Below are 20,960 nucleotides of genomic sequence, written 5' to 3'. Positions count from 1 at the left end.
GGATGTGAGGAAAAGGAAACAAGAAATTTTAGAAAAGCACATTGAAACACAGAAGGTAAAACATTAAACTTAACATTTGGCAAAATATATTTACAAATATAATTTTAAGTGAGTTTAATCTTACAGGTAGTCTTGAAAAATAAATGCACTATAAATGGTAATAGTAAAAATAAACTATTAATAATTATGTATTGGGGATAAAGAAGTACTTTAATGGTGGATATACCAGTAGTTTAAATGGGACTTGCGTTATCAGTGTAAAGTGAAAATGAGATAGTGTCCATTCAGCTTTGTTGATGCATAGTAGTAGTTTATTCACCAGATAATGAAGTGGTGAACCTTTTCCTCAATGTTGATGTGTGTGTGTGTCTTTTTTTTTTTTTTTTTTTTAACCTTGTTTGTGGTCGCCTAACCCCCAGCCAATAACCACAACTAACTTCTACATAGTTGGAATGTTTCTAGTTCATATTGAACTATGTGCGCTTGCTGGAGACAAGAGTGAAACAGAAAGCGAGAAATCACCCCCCTCCCAGGGGGGAAGGCCACACCACAGTCCCTTCTCTATTCTTCTCTTGGAATTTTGGGTACACATGCACACCCACCCAGCATGAGTTTCAAGCTTCCAGGTCTGGGACTTGAACCACGGTCAGCCATGTAGGAGTCCAGTGACTTAACCATTACATCATCTGCTGATCCCCAAATCACAATCCTTTACACTAAAAACTGAAGTCATCTTGACTCAGAGAGCCTGTAATATTTCTTATCTACCTCGTTACCTTGCTTCTTGTTTTCTGTCCATGTAGAGGAAGTCATTCTCAGTCTAGCCACTTAATGTTCCTTGTGACAAAGAAAGCATATTCAATTTTTCTGAGGTTTCATTATGTAAAATGAACTACAGAATTTTCTTCTGGTACTTTCTACATTGTAAACTGCATTTGGAGTAAGAATATATAGAGGCAGTAATTGCAACAAATTGATGATAAAGTAAAATTGTTGATATTACTTCAAATTGATGACTTTTCAAGGATATATCTGAATTTCTTTTGGTCATATGCTTTGCATTTATATTTGAAGTGACCCAGATAGTAATGTAGATGGAGCATCCTTAACTAGAAAATCCAAAATCTGAAATGCTCCAGAATCCAAAACTTTTTTTGAGTATGGATGTTATGCTTCAAGTGGAAAATTTCACATCTGACTGTTAACAAAATATATGACTATTGACAAAAATAAATGAAACTTCTGGTTCCAAGCATTTCAGATAAGGGATACTCAACCCCTATAGTACTATACAATGTAAACCAAGAATGAGACTTGAATTAATTAATTAACCAATCAATTAATTATTTTGTAAAGATTTTGCTAAGGAGTGTGAGCACTCACCAGAGAGAGACAGAGGCTAGAAGAAAGTGAGCAGTCACTCTCCCACCCCTCTGAGGGTGGAGATGGCTATGTGGCAATCCCTTCTCCTCCAGTATCCTCTTAGGATTTTGGCATGGACACACATGTAGCCAGTATGATTGTCAAGCTATAGGATCTGGGACTTAGACCACACAGCCTGCCATGTGGATCCAGTGCTTTAACCTATTTGATACCTGCTGGCACAAGAGTTGAATTTAGTTGCAGTTAGCAGAATAGTGGATTTGGTATTGCTGATACTTAATGCCTGTTAGTGTTGTCATGAAAACATAAACTAAAAATAAATTTATTTATTTACTTATTTATTTGATGCCAGAGGGCATACACATAAGAGAGATAGAAAGGAAACACCCTTCAGTGCGCCTAGTCTTTCCATAATCCACTCTCTTCTAGTTCTCCATCCTGTCAGGATCCTGGCATGCACGTATGCCTGCTGTGTTTTTTAAATCAACAAGGTGGGAACTTGAACCCTGATCGGCCATGTGGGACCCAGTTTCCTTTCTCTACTCAGTGCCCAACTCCTATGCTTTAGGGCCAGCCCAGTATTATTTGTTTTTATACTTAGTTTGCTTTGTTTGCTTTTTAAATAACAGCAAGGATATTAATATTTTTCTCTTTAAAATTTGTCAGATGTTAATTTCAAAACTGGAAAAAAACAAAGCAATGAAGTCTGAAGATAAAGCAGAAATAATGAAAACTTTAGAAGTTTTGACAAAAAATATTACCAAGTTAAAAGATGAAGTCAAAGCTGTTTCTCCAGGACGCTGTCTTCCAAAAAGTATAAAAACCAAGACTCAGGTATTTTAATTTGTGATGTTATATATATTTCTACTTACTGAAAAACAAACTCCACTTTTTTTTGAGAGAGAGAGAAATTTTTGTCATAGGGCTTGTGCCCTTGCTGAGGGACAGACAAAAAGCGAGAATCACCCCTCCTCCCCTACCTTACCCCCCAGGGGGTGGCCATGCCACAGTCCCTTCTCCTCCAGTCTCCTCTCAGGATTTTGGACACAAACGCACACATGCCTTGTGTGAGTTTTAAGCCACTGGGTCTGGGTCTCGAACAGCAGTTGCCTACATGGGAGTCCAGCGACATAACCATTCACTGGCCCCTAAACACTACATTTTTAAGGTTCACGTTTTTTTAGGTGTAATATTCCTTATTCGAAATCTCACCATTGTACTTATCATTCTGTCCCTGCCATTATAAATACACAAAGTCTGTTAATGTATTGAATCCTGTGGAATTGTGGTTGGAAAGTCAGTAATTAGGAAAATAGTTACGGACCATCTTGGAAAAGTAGCTTGAGGAGAAATTGTATAGGTATTTGAGTGCTTGACTCAGGAGTATGAGGTTTGTATTATTGTAAGTAGTTGGTGATATAAAAAGTTAATGACAGAAGTAATATTCTGATAGTATTGTATAGAATGGATTGATTAAAAGGGAAAATTCAGGTAGATTAACTCATTATATACAAATAAGTAAGCAGGATAATCCCAGAGGTAATAAGAGATTTTAAGGAAAAAGAAACAGGGTTATATGATTAATTTATACTTAGTGTGCCTACATGCACAGACTCCACAAAGTTCAAGGAGAAATAGAATTAGAAGATAAAAATGAAAAATAGAAACTTTGTTTTTCAACAAAAGTGACTTAAAGTTTAAGATATGTTTGTAAGTGATGATGTCAGTCATTTAGTCCATTTGTAAAGAACTGAGGGTCCTGATAATTTAACCATATCTGTGCAGACTGGCTGTTTTTTTGGGGGAGGGGGGCAGAGGGTGTGTGCACTTGGTAGAGGGGCAAAGGGTGGAAGAGAGAGTATGAGAAGGCACCCCACTAAAGGAACAGTCCCACCACAATCCCTTCTTCATTTTTCCCTCCTGTCCAGTTTGTGTGTGTGCACACACCTGGTATGTTTTTCAAGCCCTATAGTCTGGGACTTAAACTATGCAGTCAGCCTTGTGGGATCCATCTGCTTAACCGCCACTTCACCAGCTGGCCCAATGCAGACTTTTCCACATTACTAACTAAAGGCATTTGCTGCCCTTTAAACATTTTTTTTAAGATTAGGAAATGAAGTCAGAAGAAACTAAATCAAAACTGTGAGGTAGGTAGATGGTTAATGATTTCCCATCGAAACTCTTGACAAGATTGCCTTTGTTTGATGAAAGGAATGAACAGGAGCATTACCATAGTGGAGGAGGACTCTATGATTAATCTTTTCTCAGTGTTTTTCTGTTAAAGCTTTGTCCTTCCAGAAAGTCAGAAAGCAAAATGCCTTGAATATCTGAAAAATTTGTTGCTGCAAACTTTGTTCTTAACATGTCTGCTTTTGCTTTGACTGGACAAATTCTGTGGGTGGCTGTTGCCTTGATTGTACTTTTGTCTTCAGGATTGTATAAGTAGAGCCATACACCATCTTCTTTTAACATGCTTCAGAAATAAAGTGCTTTTAAGATCTTGATCTCACTCATTTAAAATTTCCATCAAAAATTCTCTTGTCTGCACTTGATCTGGGTGCAACACTTTGGGTAACAATTAAATAGAAAATCTGTAGTACTTTAATTTTTTAGTCAATATTGTATGAGCTGAATGAATTATAATATCTGTCTTATTAGTTATTATTTCTGTTGTTAATTGTCCTCTTCAAGTAGAGCACAGAGAAAATTAATTTTTCTCTCACAAATTAATGTGGATGGTCTGCCGCTATGGGCATCATCTTCCACAACTTTTTGTCTCTTTTTAAAGTAAGTTATATATTTATAAACTGATAATTTCTTTGGGGCATTGTCCTCATACATTTTTTTTTTTTTTTTAAAGAATTAATGATTTTACCTTTCTTCCACCCAAGCTTCACCATAAATTCAGTGTTTCTTCTCACTTCAATTTTAGGAGAAATGATGTTTCTTTGATGAGGCTCTTTTCAAACCAACGTTGTGTCCTTGTTAGTGCCTCAAACTAGATCCTGTTTAAAATGTGTTGTAACAAGTTAATATATTTTGGTCCAAAATATTTTATAATCCACATTTTTTTTCTTTTTTAATTTGCCAGAAGGCACATACACATACCAGAGAGAGAGAGACAAAGAGAAGGGAGTGGGGAGTGAGAAAGCACTCCTTATGTGGTCACAGTCCCTTTTCTCCCATTTTCCTCTCCTTTTGAGATTTAGGGCATGCATGTGTACGTACCTGACATGTTTTTCAAGCCACTCGGTCTGGGCTTCTATACAGTCAGCCATGTGGAATCTAGCTTCTAACCTGAAGGCCACTGCCTGGCTTCATAGTTTTTTTTTTTTTTTTAATAATATGCACATTCCACGAACTTTTTGAAAACCCTGTGTATATATGTGTAAAGTCAGGTGTTTGTATTGATACTCACAACTCAACACTACATGATCCTTTTTTAATTATAGATACTATCTTCCATTCCTAAAATGGCAACTTGGTTCCAGTAATATAATTTTTTTATTCATTGACACATTCTTATAATACACTCAGAATAGTTACAGAATTGGTAAAACAGTACTTTGAATGACTAAATATAAAATTGAAAATAGCATTCTTTACAACTGCAGTATAGTAGGGAGTCTTCAAAAAGTTTGTGGAACATAGATGTTACGAAAAACTGTGCCTGGATTTCCAAATGTTTTTTACACCCAAATAAGCTTATACCTTAGTTCCATTTTCCATGATTTTTTGAAATACTGTCATATTCTACCAAGGGTCAGTATCAAGTCAGTACTATAGTCTAGAATTGCTTCCTTTTTTGTTTTTTTCTCTCTTTTGTGTTATTATAATATCACATCAGGTCTTTTTTTTTTCACTTTTGGATCCCTTTCCCCCGCCTCCAGTTCATGCTGATTAAACATTATTTTTTGAATAAGTAAAATATTAACATGGTCTAAAACCAATCTGTATTTGAATATAGTGTATATTTTATAATGCATTTTGTATCGTACAGGATATTTATTATTGTCACCTAAAATATTAAGTGCTATTTTTTAGATGCAGAAAGAATTGCTTGACACAGAGCTGGATTTGTATAAGAAGATGCAGGCTGGAGAAGAAGTCACTGAACTTAGGAGAAAGTATACAGAATTACAGCTGGAAGTATGTTTTATCGGAACTACAGAGTATGCTTAAAAGGAACTTACTTAGTTGTGAATAATTTAAAAGTATATTCCTTTCATTCTAGTCAGCAATTATTGATAATCCCTAGCATATATGCTGGGATATTGAAAAATGAAAGAAGAGGTTAATAAAATTTTCAGAGCTACTAGAGAAAATCTTATTTAATGAGGAATGGCTATAGTTACATCTATACACACCCTAGTCTCTCTATTTCAAAGAATGTTACCGTTCTGTTTCGGCTTGTCCTCACTAATACTGACAACTATTAAAGACTTATTAGGTATTCTTATGGAGGTATTTTTTGCATATATACAGTCATAGTATATTGAGCTGCTGTAAAGATCAGCCTTCATTGGTGGAACTGTATTGAAGAACATGCTTACTTAAGTTTTGCCTATAGATGGTGCTGTGGATGTTTATAAAAGAGAAAGTAAACTACTTTTTTCTAATTTAATTGTTTCATAGTTCTTTCTGTAAGGAATAAACCCATAAAACCAATACCTATTATATGCATGTATGAATTTTTAATATTTAGCTAAAAATGTTTAAAAATTAGAATTAAATTTTGAAGTATAGAAAGACATTAATGTCATTAATACAGTTAGTACTTGTCTAGGTCATTGATGTAAAATTATACTTTTTGCCTATAAAATTGCTTAATCTGAGAATAATGCTTTTTTCCAAATATGTTGGCAACTTGATCCATGTCTTTTCTGACAGAGAACTTTATGTTAAGTACTACCATTTAGGTATCAGAGACCTAATATTGTTGTTGGAAAAGTCATGACGCCTTTTGCATAGAAAAACACAGAAAAATGCATCTTGACTTTTCCAGCAGCCCAATATTTAGCAGCTACTGGACTTGTCTTGAAGTCTTACCTTAATGCTATTTAGTTGTCTAAATCTACTAGCTATACCTAGTTTGTTTTTACTTTGAAGACTGAAACCCAACTTAAATTACGGGCTCCTTTTATAGGCATTACCTAAATATGAAGTCAAATTGCAAAAAAAATTTGAGATGTCTGTCAGAGTATAACTTTTGGTTTGTGTTAATAAAGTGTAGCATTATTTAACTTATGTATTTTATCTCTTTCTAGGCTGCCAAACGAGGGATTCTTTCATCTGGGCGAGGTAGAGGTATTCATTCCAGAGGTCGAGGTGCAGCTCATGGTCGAGGCAGGGGTCGAGGTCGAGGGCGAGGTGTTCCTGGTCATGCTGTGGTAGATCATCGTCCCCGTGCACTGGAGATTTCTGCATTTACAGAAAGTGATAGAGAAGATCTTCTTCCTCATTTTGCGGTACTTTTCTTACTACTTAACAGAACAAATACTGATACTCATCATTGGGGATAATAGATATAATTAAAGAGGAAATTACAAAAATGACATGAGAAAGTTAATAAAATGGTTTGCTTAATCTATGCTAATCTTTTTTTTTTAAAGGATTATTTTCATTTAACTTTATTTATTTAAATTTGACCAAGGTCTATCTAATGGTAATGGATCAAGCTATGAGAAAGGAGAATGGGATTCTAGTCTTTGCTAATTAATCATTCAACTTGGACTAGGCTTCACGGTTTATGCAGAATGGAGAAGATTACGTCTGCCTTAGGCACTTTTGGTTTAAATGTATTCTTAGTGGTAACCAAATGTTAGTTACTCAGCATCATTTTTACCTTCAGCATTGTAGTAATTGCTCTGGAGATATGAAGGGAATAACCAGTGCTTTACCCTCAAGGCTTTTTACCTATGTTGTGTTTAACACAAACCAGGCAAAATAAACTGCAAGTGTAATTTATAATCAAGTTCAGTGTATTAAACACTATAAATACTTCAGTACCTTTCACATTGGCATGTGATGGAAAAAAGAACAACGAAGAAAATTTCATGAGGTAGTAAAAGTGCAGCTTAGATTTTGAAGTATAGGAAAGCTTGTAAATAGATGGTAGACAAATGTTTTAAACTTTTGAGATTTAAGTGTTTGTTAGTAATACTCCAGGCTTGTAGCAGTTGCAGATACATTGTCGGAATATAAGGAGATATTGAAAGAAATGGTTTAGATTTAAGAAATAACTAAAATGGCTTATATTTAAGGATAAGGAGTCCGGAAAGTCTGGTGCTAGATGGGTTCAAGGGATAAAGAATGGAATCAGAGAGACCAGCAGTTAGCGTAATGGCTATGTTGCTGGACTCCCATGTAGTTGACTGTGATTCCAGTCCTGGACCCGGTGGCTTAAACTCACGCCGGGCATGTGTGCGTGCGTGCCCAAGATCCCGAGAAGAGAATGGAAGAGAAGGGATTCGGCATGGCCATCCTCCCTGGGGGGTGATTTCTCACTTTCTCTCTCTCTGTCTCTTTCCTCTTTCTGGCGAGTGCACGTGCCCTAGAGTGAAAACCTCTCAAAAAAAAAGAAGAAAAGAATGGAAATCAGAGAATTAGAAAAAAAGCTTAGACATAATGTAGCCCAACTCTTCCCTGCTATGTGATCTACTTTCACAAGGGAAAGAAGGTCCAGATAACTTAAGTGTCTTAGGTATAGTTAGTTATACAGCTAATCAAGAAACTAACAGTGAATTGCTAAAATAATCCAAACAGGTGAGTTTCTTACATGTATTTGGAGATTGGAACTCCACTCAAAAGTTAGCAGTGGTATTTCACATTTAAAATTAGAGTCTTAAATAAGAGCACAGATTTAGTTAAAGCTTAGTTTTTTCTATCTCAATCTTGTCATTTGAACACAGACTGAAATAATAGAAAACCCCTACATTAATAAGGGACCATTGACTGTTAGAAGTTGTCATTAACAAAAGCTTTCCTTAATTTATCCAGTGGGATCACTAGTAAGAGCAATAAAATTTAGAGCACTTATTTTGTGGCAGGTATTACTTTTAGTACCTTATTATAACTCATTGTATTATGAGTTATTTGAATAACTATGATGTAGGTACCATTAGCCCATTTTAGATATGAGGAAGATGAAGCATAAAGAGATTGAGTAACTTGTTCAAGTTTACATAGCCAGTTTAAACTAGTGTAAACTCAGGGATGAAGCCTGAGTGTTTCCATAATGCATTCTCTTTACTCTGCTGTACACATTTTTTTCTTTACAAAGTGTGTATGTGTGATTATTATTAAAGAGATTATGGTTATAATTTTATTTTGGGGAAAGAAGGAAAGTATTAGTAACATATGTAAAGGACTATAATATATATTAAAAGGTTGCTTTTTGTACAGTCCAGGAAACCAAAAATAAATATAATTTAATACGCTTAGTTTTTATATGTCCTAAAAGAGTATGGAGAGTAGTGGTTTATGTAGTATGTGAAAAGAAAAATGTTAAACTCTGAATTAAAAAAAACCTGTACTCTCATCCTGGTAATTAACTACTTACTTTAGGAAAATTACTTACATTCTGTGAATATTTTTTCTTCTTTTATTGGGAATGATAGCAAAAAACTCACAGAATGTTCTGAGGCATCAGTGTTTCTGAAGAAAGAATTTAGCATATCCTGAGGTTACAGTAATTAAGAGAAAGATCAAGTAGGAAACTCAGGTTTTGACCAGTGTTCCTTCATTTAAAGACAAGTTCAATTAGGTATAAGTTTTATTAATTCTGGAAAATATAGAATTATAAATAAATAGGATCAAAAGATAGAACCAACCTTTATTTTACAATATCAAGAACTAAAATGAATTTATTCATTCTTTGCTACTAACTAGAATAAATTGTTATATATTCTGGATTATATTTATTAGTGTTTTTAGTGCTTTAAATGCTATTCTTTTACATTTCAAAAAATTTATTTGGAGGATTTTTTTTAATTTAAAGCAATATGGTGAAATCGAAGATTGTCAGATTGATGACTCTTCACTTCATGCGGTAATTACTTTCAAGACAAGAGCAGAAGCTGAAGCAGTAAGTATTGAAAATAATTTATCAAAAATTAAGATTAAGAGATTTATAAATATTGCTTTTAAGTTTTAATATAAATGAAATTTAAAACTTATTAATGACTGCTTCTGATAATAGATAGAATTTTTTTTTTTCTTTTTGGAGAGGTTTTTACTATAGGGTGTGTGTGCTCGCCAGAGAGAGAGAGAGATGGAGAGACAGAAAGCGAGAAATCACTCCCCAGGGGGGATGGCCACGCCGCAATCCCTTCTCCTCCATTCTCCTCTCGGGATCTTGGGCAGGCACACACCCGAACCCGGAGTGAGTTTAAGCCACTGGGTCCGGGACTCGAACCACAGTCGACTATGTGGGAGTCCAGTGACATAGCCATTACACTAACTGCTGGTCCCACAATAGATAGAATATTTGAAGTAGAATTCATTTTCAGAAAAAATTTTCTAATACAGTTAGGCAATTTTTGTATATAACGTGATATAATTAGACTACATGGTCACCAGGTTAGCTATAAAGTTGTATTTTCTTGATTGAGATACCAAGAGTTCTTTGATTCTCCCTTCTTTATCATAGAGATAGGGCTGCCCAGCTTTTTATTCTTTTTTTCAGCTGGCCCAGAATAAGGTTTGCTTTGTCAGTGAGTGGTCAGTTGTAAGGTAGACTTTAAAAGTATAATTCTGGGGGGGGGGACCCAGCAGTTAGCGTAATGGCTATGTCGCTGGACTCCATTTTCTCCAGGCCCTTTTGCCGATTGGATCATGCCAGTCCACAAAGAGGGCCGATCTTTCACATTTAGCCTAGTCAGATTCCCGTGTTAATCCCTTCTGGAAATAATCTTATGGACACACTCAGAGTAATGCTTTTTCTAGATATTCTGTAGCCCAGTCAAGTTGACAGCTCAAACTAACTGTCATTTCTGTCCTGCTGCTGCTTATCAATCCCAGCAGGTTGAAGTCTAAAGAAGTGTTCCTGCATTGGCATACCTCCAACTAGACTGCTGCTTTTTTTTGGAGAGGTTTTTGCTATAGGGCGCGTGCACTCGCTAGAAAGACAGGGACAGAAAGTGAGAAATCACCCCCCCTAGGGGGATGGCCATGCCACAATCCCTTCTCCTTTATTTTCCTTTTGGGATCTTGGGCACACACACACACATGCGCCCATCGTGAGTTTAAGCCACCAGGTCCAGGAATCAAACCACAGTCAACTATATGGGAGTCCAGCAACATAGGCATTACATCAACTGCTGGTCCTTCTGCCTTTTTTTTTTTAAGAGAGAGAATTTTTTTGCTACAGGGTTTATGCACTTGCTAGAGAGAGACAGAAACACCCCCACGCCCCGGGGATGGCCACACTGCAATCCCTTTTCCTCCAGTCATTTCTCAGCACATGTGCCCAGCCTGAGTCTTAAGCCACCGGATCTGGGACTCAAACCACAGTTGAATATGTGGGAGTCCAGTGACATAACCATTATGGCATTTGCTGGTCCCTAGACTTCTGCTTTTTGCCCAAGATACGACATATAACTCTTTTTGGGTACTCTTGGTATAGTTGTTTTAAACTGTATATCTTGAATATCTTTCCAAAGACTGATCAGAAGTATATGCAGCCTTTTACTTTGTTTTTTAAAAGATAGTTTCAAAGATTGGAAAAAAGGAAAATGTGAGTGAGCTGTGGGAGATTCATAGGCGCCTTTGTAACCCTATTTGTTCTTTATTCAGAAATTGTAGAAGACAACATACTATTTTGAACTTGCCATTTTTCTGAGGGCAAAATAGCTTTTCAAACAATTAACATTATGTGAATGGAAGAATGAGATACGCTTTTCAGAAGTTTAAATAGATTGTGATCTAAATAAATTTTCAACAGATTTATTCCTTACATAGTTTATATTCCATGCCAGCACAGTGGGTCATGGCTGAGGGCTTCCCTAGTAAAGAGTTGCTCTTAAGATATTATAGTCAGTAGAAGACTGTGGGTCTCAAATTTCTTTAAAATGCCATAGGTTATGAGCTCTCACCAAGAGATAGAATATGGATGGGAGAACATTCCCCCCCAAGGGGGTTGGTCAAAACACAATCCTTTCTCCTCCATTTATTACCTTGTGGATGTGCCTTTATACTTTTGAGTGTGCATGCATACGCATTCAATATATTTTCCAAGCCTCTAGTGCTCAGGTACAAACCATAATCAGCTGTTGGGAATCCTGCTCTCTTACCACTAGGCTATGGGCAGTTTTCTCTCATCTTAGCACATATTTTCACTTTGTTTAAATAGGGATGCAGGGCCAGCAAGTGGCGTTGAGGTTAAGGTAGCTGGATCCCACATAGCTGACTGTACTGTATGAGTCCTGGACCCAGCGGCTTCAAAAACCCACTGGGGGGAACCAGCAGTTAGCGTTATGGCTGTCACTGGACTCCCACATGGTCGACTGTGGTTCGCGTCCTGGACCCGGTGGCTTAAGACTCACGCCGGGCGTGTGTGCGTGTGTGCCCAAGATCCCAAGAGAAGAATGGAGAAGGGATTGCGGCGTGACCATCCCCCTGGGGGGGTGATTTCTCGCTTTCTGTCTCTGTCTGTCTAGCGAGTGCATGCGCCCTATAGCAGAAACCTCTCCAGAAAAAAACTCACTGGGTGCTTGTATGTGAATTTCAAGAGAATAGAAGAGAAGGGATTGCAGTTTGGCTACATCCCCTTGGAAGTTATTTCTCACTTTCCCTCTCTCTCTCTCACTCTCCAATGAACTCACATGCCCTATAGAAGAACTAAAATAAATAGATAAGGGTCCAGATAAGGTTCATCTTTTGATACAACTTGATTGGTATTACAGTCATAAACCTACAGATTTAAAAATTTATTGGTATTATTCTCAGTTACTGATGTTAAAATTGTCCCACTTTTGGTTAGCAGGTGACTACAAATAAACCCCTGAGTTCTTCCAGCGGGACCCTAGTGGTCTATGATAGTTTCCTCAAAGAGGTGTCCTAGGTATACACCTTACATGTTTTCTCTTCCAGACCTGTAAATTGACCAATTCTCTAAGGAGTTTTGTTTTGCTTTTAAAAAGTATTGGGTAGGGTGGGCAGGTGGTTTGGTGATTAAGGTGCTGGACTCCCACATGGTTGACTGCGGTTCAAATCCCAGATCTGACTGTTACTTTCTCTCTCTCTCTCTCTTTGTGGTAAGCATATGTACCATATAACAAATTAAATAATAATAATAAATAAAATTAAGTAAATAATTCTTAAAAATGTTTTAAAACTTATTGGCCAAAGGTATTTATAGATCAGAATCTTGGTATTAGGGGTGCTTGGAACTATTTAGTATGTTACTGTCCTTAGTTTTTTTCCGTGGTTATAGCTCAGAGTGAAAAAATATATATGTACATTTCTTTTTTTCTTTTTCTTTTTTTTTTTTTGTGTGTGTGTGGGGGAGAGATTTTTGCTATAGGGTATGTGAGAGTTCACTGGAGAGATAGAGAGTGACAGAGAGACAGAAAGCGAGAAGTCATCTCCCAGGGGAGATGGCCATGCCACAATCCCTTCTCTTCCGTTCTCTTCTTGGGGTTTTGGGTATAGGTGTGAATTTCAAGCCTCTGGATTTGGGACTTCAACCTCAGTTAGCCATGTGCGAATTCAGTGCCTTAACACTACACCACCTGCTGGCCCCCATACATATATATTTAAACACACACACATGTATGTATATAAAAATAAATTCAGAGCTTGCACTTATACTTCCAGTTTAATTCAGGACTATAAGGTTATTTTTATTATTATTTTTAAAATTGCCAGAGGACATGTGTGCTTGTCCTCTGAAAAGGGAATGAAAACATCCTCCACTGGAACGTGGTCATTGCAATTATATTTCCTCCATTTCAGCTATCCTTTAGCTTGGTACTTTGATAAGTTTATTTATTTATTTTTTTTGTCCGTTTCTTTGTTTTTTTAAATTGTCTTTCTCCTCCCACCCCTCCCACAATGGCTTGTGCTTACCAGGGAGAGACAGAGAGGAAAAGAGAGAAAGTACCACCCCTTGCCTCCCCATTGGGGTGTGGTTAAACTAAAGTCCGTTTTCCTTCAACCTGTTGGGATTTGGGGCACCATGTACGGTTTTCAAGTTGTCAGAACTGAGATTGGAACCACGCAGTTGGCCACGTGGAATCCAGCTCCCTTAACCACCAGGTTATGGGCAGGCCCACACAATTGCTTTTTATATTTACATTATCTCAGTGTTTACATTGAGATGACCAAATTTAATTTTAATCTGAAGTTATTTCCCCATTTGCCTTTCTTATTTTTTAGATTTTTGCATTTAGCCCCACTTCTACCTTTATGATCACTATCACCTTGCTTAAACATGAAATGTGGTGTTCTTTATGTATCATTTCATAATTAATTATTAAGTTCATTTTTTTTTAGTCTTTTTTAATGATGACAGAACATGTTGGGGGGGGTACCCTCCACAGGATCTGGTCATGCCATGGTCCTGTTCCTTTAATCTTCTTGCCTATTGGATTTTAGGTATTCTCATGCACTTTTTGTGTACTTTTAAGCTGACCAGGCCAGGAATTTAAACTGAGGTCGACATGTGAAATCCAACTGTACCATAGAACTGACCCTCAATTTTTTTTTTAAGTATATTTTTTTTTATTTATTTATTTATCATAGCATATGTGTATATGCAGATGCATGCAAGAGAGAGAGAGAAGAATCACCTCCCAGTAGCGTCTAGTCACATCAAAATTCCTTTCCCCCAGAACAATCCTTTGTTAGGATTTTGGGTACATATATACCCAGAATGTTTCAGGTCTTGCCAGGGATTTGAGTTGCACTCTGTTATGTGAGTCAGCACTGCCTTCTAGCATGCTCTTAACTGTATCACAGCAGCTAAGCCAAAGTTCTTTTTTTTTATTTTAAAGAGAGATTTTTGCTATAGGGCACGTGCATTTGCCAGAGAGATGGAGAGAAAGAGAGTGAGAAATCACCCCCCAGGGGGCATGGCCTTGCTGTAATCCTTTCTCTTCCATTCTCCTCTTGAGATTTTGGGCATGCACTCATATGTGCCTGCCATGAGTTTAGGCCACTGGAACCACGGTTGACTTCACATGGGAGTCCAGTGACATAACTGTTATGCCATCTGCTCGTCCCAGCCAGAGTTTATTTTTTAAAATACTGGGTTGTTGGAAAAGTTACAATGTATCTTTTTTTTTTTTTTTTTGGAGAGATTTTTGCTAGAGAGAGACAGAAAGGGAGAAATCACCCCCCAGGGGGAATGGCCATGTCGCAATCCCTTCTCCTTCATTCTTCTCTCAGGTTCTTGGGTATGCATGCATATGCTCCCAGAGTGAGTTTAAGCCACTGGGTCTGGGACTGGAACCATGGTCGACTACATGGGAGTCCAGCGACATAGCCATTACACCAATTGCTGGTCCCTCCAATATATCTTTTTAAAGTTTATTTTTTACTTAGAGAGAGAGAGACAGACAGACAGACAGACAGGTAGCCAACCCTAGTAGAATTTTCATATTGTGATTCACCCCCATCTCTGCCATTTTGGATCATGCCTGGTGTGCACAGGTAGATTCCAGGATATGAAACAAACACTTTTCATGTGAGTCCCGCTGTATCACTACTGCACCACTCTCTAGTCCCTTAAAGTGCACTTTAAATGAAGTGAGTGCAGAACTCTGGAATCAGTGTAATAGTACAGTGATCTATTGGGTCATCAAGAAAGTCATAATGTATTTTTCTGTGTTTGTCTATGCAAAAATGCATCATGACTTTTCCAGCAACCCAGTAGTTCATGTTGTATTGTTAAGCAACAACAATTGAAACAGTATGAGGGCTGGATAGTGGCACAGTGGTTAAACAGTGCTTTGTAAGACTGACCCACATGGGAAGGTTCTTTGCTTCAGAGACCACTTTGATGAGTATGCTGGACACACAACTGCCAGTGATCAGTGACTGGTTGAGGCTGGGGTAGATCATGGTGTCGAGACTCTTTGGGGGAGAAGGATGTGCATTCTCTCAAATGTGCGTTCTTTGAAGAAGTAAACTTTAAAAAAAAAAAGAGAGAGAGTATTATACTGAACTTGTCCAAAAGATCAGAGGTCACAAGGAAAAAAGAATGTTAAAATAACCAAAAATATTATGGAAATGATGGAGTAATACTGAGTTCATTGCGAGATAAAAAATTTAAATAATGTAGAATAGACAGGCAATAAGACCAAATAGAGGTGAGAAATAGACCCAAGCACATATAAGGATTTTAGCGAATTACAAAGGAGATGTTTTAAATCAAGGAATAAAACAGGTTATTTGAGTAAATGGTGTTGGAACAATTTACTAGCTTTTTAGAAAAATTAAAACATTATGTTTTCTAATTTTTATATCTAAGTTACCTTGGATAAAAGTTTCCTCTATTTTAATAGAAAACTTACAAAAGACTAAGGGATTTCAGAAAATAATCTTAGCATTGAGAAGATTTTTTTTTTTTTTTAAGGCACCACATTTATGAAAGAAAAATGTCAGTAAATTCTCATACATGAAAAATTGAAACATTGAAACTTGGGAACCAGCAGTTAGCATAATGGCTATGCTGCTGGACTCCCACGTAGTCAACCTCAGTTCGCGTCCCGGACCCGGTGGCTTAAAACTCATGCCGTGTGCGTGCGTGCCCAAGATCCCGAGAGGAGAATGGAGGAGAAGGGATTGCGGCATGACCATTCCCTCTGGGGAGTGATTTCTCGCTTTCTGTCTCTATGTCTCTTCTCTCTCTGTCTGTCTGGCGAGCGCACGCGCCCTATAGCGAAAACCTCTCCAAAAAAAAAATTGAAACTTGATGACATAAACAAAGTAACAACCAAAAATAATTTTCTTCTGATAAAAATGGCATCATAAAATCAAAATCCAGTTGAGGAAACATTTTGGTATAAAGTGAGAAAACACCATTCAGTTAGAAAAGTAAGTACAAACAGACCAGATTTTAGAAAAGGCCAAGAAATGTTTTATTCTGATAGAAAGTCATACAGGATATATAAATACACAAGGTGGTTCATGTCTGTACTAATTGGTTTAATTATGATATATATGTGTGTCTGTACACACACACACACACACACACACACACACACACAGAAATAGAGATGTTCCAAAAATGTGGTGGATCTTATAGGTATGGTTATTGAAAGGTATCTGTCAAAAATTTTTGATGAATAATATAAATAGGAAATTATAAACCAGGAGAGTGGGTTCCCATATACATGCCATACATATTTATATGTGCAAACCCTTTGAGTAAGTGTGAAGACAAATTTTTGTAGGTGTTTATTCCAAGCTCTTAGAATTGTTGTCATCTCAGAGGTATAAATTAATCATGGATTTTGGTAGTTTTTTAATCTGTAACCTGAATTTAAAAAAAATTTTTTTTGTGAGGTTTTTGCTATAAGACGCATGCGCTCGCCAGAAAGACAGAGACAGACAGAGAGAGAGAAAGCGGGAAATCACCCCCAGGGGAGATGACCACGCCACAATCCCGTCTCCATTCTCCTCTTGGGATCTTGGGCATGCACCCACACGCGACTGGCATGAGTTTTAAGCCACCAGGTCCAGGACTCGAACTGCGGTCTACTACGTGGGAGTCAAGCGACATAGCCATTATGCTAACTGCTGGTCCCAATTTTTAAAAGTTTTTTTATAAACTAAAATGGGTGGATTGCACGAGGAATTGTATAAACTTTAAAGATTTTATGTTGCAGATGACTTGAAATATTGGTTTCTTTTACTTTTCTGTTTTTTAATTGTAAAAATATTTTTATTGAAATGAAAGTAATTGTGTAATATAGATTTTGTTTATTCATTTATCTATGTATGTGTGTATGTATGTTTCCTAGGGCAGGTATGCTTGCCAGAGAGAGGTGGGGACAGGAGAGTGAGAAATTACCCCTCGCGATGGCATGCCATCCTGCAGTTTTCTCTCCTCTATTCTCCTTTGGGGATTTTGGGCTCACATGTACACGTGCCTGGCCTCATTTTCAAGCCGCCATGTCCAGGATTCAAACCGTGCAGTCAGCCATGTGGTATCCAGCTACCCTAACCTCTGTGTCACCTGCTGGCCCTAAATTATGTTTATAATAACATCAGATATCTTTAGTTCTTTTAAATAAATTTTCATTCTCAAAAGCAAAATCTCACTTATTTCACAAATTTACCAGCCTAATAATGAAAAGTGTTTATTTATTTATTTATTTATTTTTTGAGAGGTTTTCGCCATAGGGCACATGCACTCGCCAGACAGACAGACAGAGACATAGAAACAGAAAGCGAGAAATTACACCCCAGGGGGGATGGTCACACTGCAATCCCTTCTCCTCCATTCTTCCCTCGGGATCTTGGCCATGCACACAACATGCACCCTGCGTGAGTTTTAAGCCACCGGGTCTGGGACGCGAACTGCGGTAGACTACTATTATGCTAACTGCTGGTTCCCATGAAAAGTTTTTATCAGAGCAAACTTAATGTAAAGTTTAAAATACCTAATTTTGAAAATTACTCTTTTTTTTTTCTTTCTTTTTATGGAGAGGTTTTTGCTATAGGGCGCGTGCGCTTACCAGAATGACAGAGAAAGACAGAAACTTAAAGCGAGAAATCACCCCCCCGCCGCAGGGATGGCCATGCCACAATCCCTTCTCCTCCATTCTCCTCTTGGGATCTTGGGCATGCATACACACGCACCCAACGTGAGTTTAAGCCCAGGGTCCAGGACTCAAACCTCGGTCGACTACATGGGAGTCCAGCAATATAGCCGTTATACTAACTGCTGGTCCCGAAAATTACTCTTTAAATAAGTTAAAAATACCTAATTTTGAAAATTACTCTTTAAATAATTTTAAAATCAACACTCTGAGAAGTTTATAATTTTAAAAAGTATGTGCTAAATAGAGGTATGTATAAAGTTAGACTATTAGAAAATTTGTCAAGAACTTACTGTAGAAAATCTCAGTAACATTATTTTCTTTTCAGGTGTTTTTTTTTTTTTTTTTAAATTTATTGATTTATTTCAAAGAGGTTTTTGCTATAGGGTGAGTGTGCTCGCCAAATATACAGAAAGCAAGAAATCGCTCCCCAGGGGAGATGACCACGCCACAATCCCTTCTCCATTTTCCTCTCGGGACCTTGGGCACGCATACACATGTGCCCGGCGTGAGTTGAAGCCATCGAGTCTGGGATTCGAACTACAGTCGACTACATGAGAGTCCAGTGACATAGCTATTATGCCAACTGCTGGTTCCCAGATGAAAAAATGAATTTTATGAGTAGTACGTGGCATGAGACAGTTAGACTTCCTTACAGTAATATGGTTTATTTTTATGTAATAGTTACAGCTTAAAAAAATTTTAATATATACTTAAATATATAAGTAATTTAGAAAAGTTCTTGTTCTGTGGCAATTTGATTAGGCCATTGGCCAAAATCTTCCTAGTTGCATTTTAATAGCCCTGATATCTTTAAAATTTATCATAAATTTAAATGTGCAGACATAAAATTTATACCTGGGGACTTTAATGTTACACAACTCATGTTCAGGATGTCATTGAACATGTAATTGTTTCTACATTTCACATTATGCTGAACGTTGAGATTGTACTATAAATCTTTTGTGTCTTAATTTTTTCTGTTTGTTACTAACATTGATTTATGTTAGTTCATATTACTTTAATTTAAATGCAGTTTCTTTTTTATTATTTAATTAATTAATTTACATTTATTCACTGAACATTGTCAGAGCATACAAAATGTAATTTATATGTATGTATGTATATTTTCCCATTTCTCACCCTCTGCCATTTTCCATGTTCCTCCCACACTATTTCAGGTGTCCACAGTTGTTTTCCATTCCTTTTTCCCCCACATTTTATTGATTCACAAAATTTCTTAAGTAATTTAACTATTTTCAATAGCCAGCTCTACTGATATATACATATCTATGAATACATGTCTGACTTAAGGCATGAAGCTGAGTAGAATGAATATACTGTAAGGGAGCACCTAGCTGATACTATATAGTTTACTGTGGTCATTATGTATTTTTACTTTATTTTTCAATTTCAAGAAAAGCAGATTTAACTTTAATAAATCAAAGAAATGCTAAGGAAATATGCTTAAAACTTAAAGCCAGGAAACAAGTTGGGGTTCTGTTCAAATAGTAGGTACACGAAGTAGGTCAACGAACCTATCGGCAGCTCAAGACAAAACAAAAATCCTTAAAATCGGAAAACAAAGCCTAGAAAAAAAATCAACAATGTTTTAGTCAAAAGTCATAAAATTCTGTTTCACCAGTGCAGTCTCCTGTACTTTATCTTTTGTTGTGATGCAGCTTTCCCAATTAAATTCTGGGGTATACTATTCAGCTCCAGACTTGTCCCCATGATTAAGTTGGCCATTTTCTTAGGTTTTGAAGTCTTATTTCTGTGTAACTGTATTTAATTTTCCTGGTATAGCACTTCCTGCAGAATTTCTTGGGGTCTGGAGTTGGTAAATTCTTTCAGATTTTATTTATCGGAGAATGTTCCTGTCTTTTCTTCCCATATGAAGGATAATCTTGCCGGGTATAGTATCCTGGTTGTAATTGCTTTTCCCTTAACACTTTGAGTATATTTTCTCATTCTTTCCTCACTCGTCTTGTTTCCCATGAGAGATCCACTGTCAGCCTGATGAGATATCCGTTGTAGGTAACTTGCCGTTTCTCTCTTGCCAGTCTTACAGTATCTTGTCTTTGTTGGTGGTTTTGCTCAATCTGGCTATAATGTGTCTTGGAGAAGATCTTGTGTTGATTCTATTTGGGGTCCTTTGTATTTTTTGGGACTGGATCTTTGCTTCTCTAGGTTTGGAAAATTTTCTTCCAGGATTTCATGGAATAGATTGTCAATTCCTTTATGGGTCTCTTCCCCTTCTGAGATAGCAATTATCCGGATGTTTGGAATTTGATGGTATCTAGTATTTCTCGTATAGTCTTCTCATGTTTTTGGACGATTTTCTCAGTCTTTGTGATGGATTTTTCTAGGCCAGTAGTTCTTTTTTTTTTTATAGACCACAGATTAGTTTATTTTTAACACCCATCATGCCATGAATTCATAGGGAGTAGGTTCCGGTAGCTCAGGCTCCTTTCCATTGGTTCTCACAGAGTGTGTGCTTCTCTGGGTGGAGCAGGCTGGTGCTTTTGTTGAACGCAGGTCCTTGTCTCTTTGGCTTCTTTCTTTTTCTAGTCATTTTCCTTTACATGTTTTAGGAAGCTATCTCTGCTCTTAGAATGTTTAATATGCTCAATACGCGCACATTGATTCTCTTGGCGAGAATCTTGCCCTTAACTTGTTTGTTCAGGACAATGCAAACAGCATGCTGGGTAACATTGTAGACTCTTCCAGTTTTGCCATGGTAACATTTGTGGGACATTCTTTTTTGAACAGTCATTCCCTTAATGTCTACAATATCACCTTTCTTGT

The 20,960-nt window shown here is 37.0% G+C and overlaps 1 protein-coding gene across 1 annotated transcript in view; it reads left to right on the top strand.

Annotated features, from left to right (window-relative positions):
• Nucleotides 1-20,960, top strand: part of RBM26 (RNA binding motif protein 26) — a 105,093-nt gene that overhangs the window by 73,044 nt on the left and 11,089 nt on the right. Inside the window, exons 16-20 of the mRNA XM_027768932.1 lie at nt 2-55; nt 2,050-2,217; nt 5,428-5,532; nt 6,651-6,851; nt 9,383-9,469. Of these exons, the coding sequence (XP_027624733.1) occupies nt 2-55; nt 2,050-2,217; nt 5,428-5,532; nt 6,651-6,851; nt 9,383-9,469 (615 nt within the window). The remainder of the gene's footprint in view (nt 1; nt 56-2,049; nt 2,218-5,427; nt 5,533-6,650; nt 6,852-9,382; nt 9,470-20,960) is intronic.

Source organism: Tupaia chinensis, unplaced genomic scaffold (assembly GCF_000334495.1).
Source record: "Tupaia chinensis unplaced genomic scaffold, TupChi_1.0 Scaffold148049_1, whole genome shotgun sequence".
Classification (NCBI taxonomy): Eukaryota; Metazoa; Chordata; class Mammalia; order Scandentia; family Tupaiidae; genus Tupaia; species Tupaia belangeri.
This window is presented reverse-complemented; position numbering and strand designations above follow the sequence as displayed.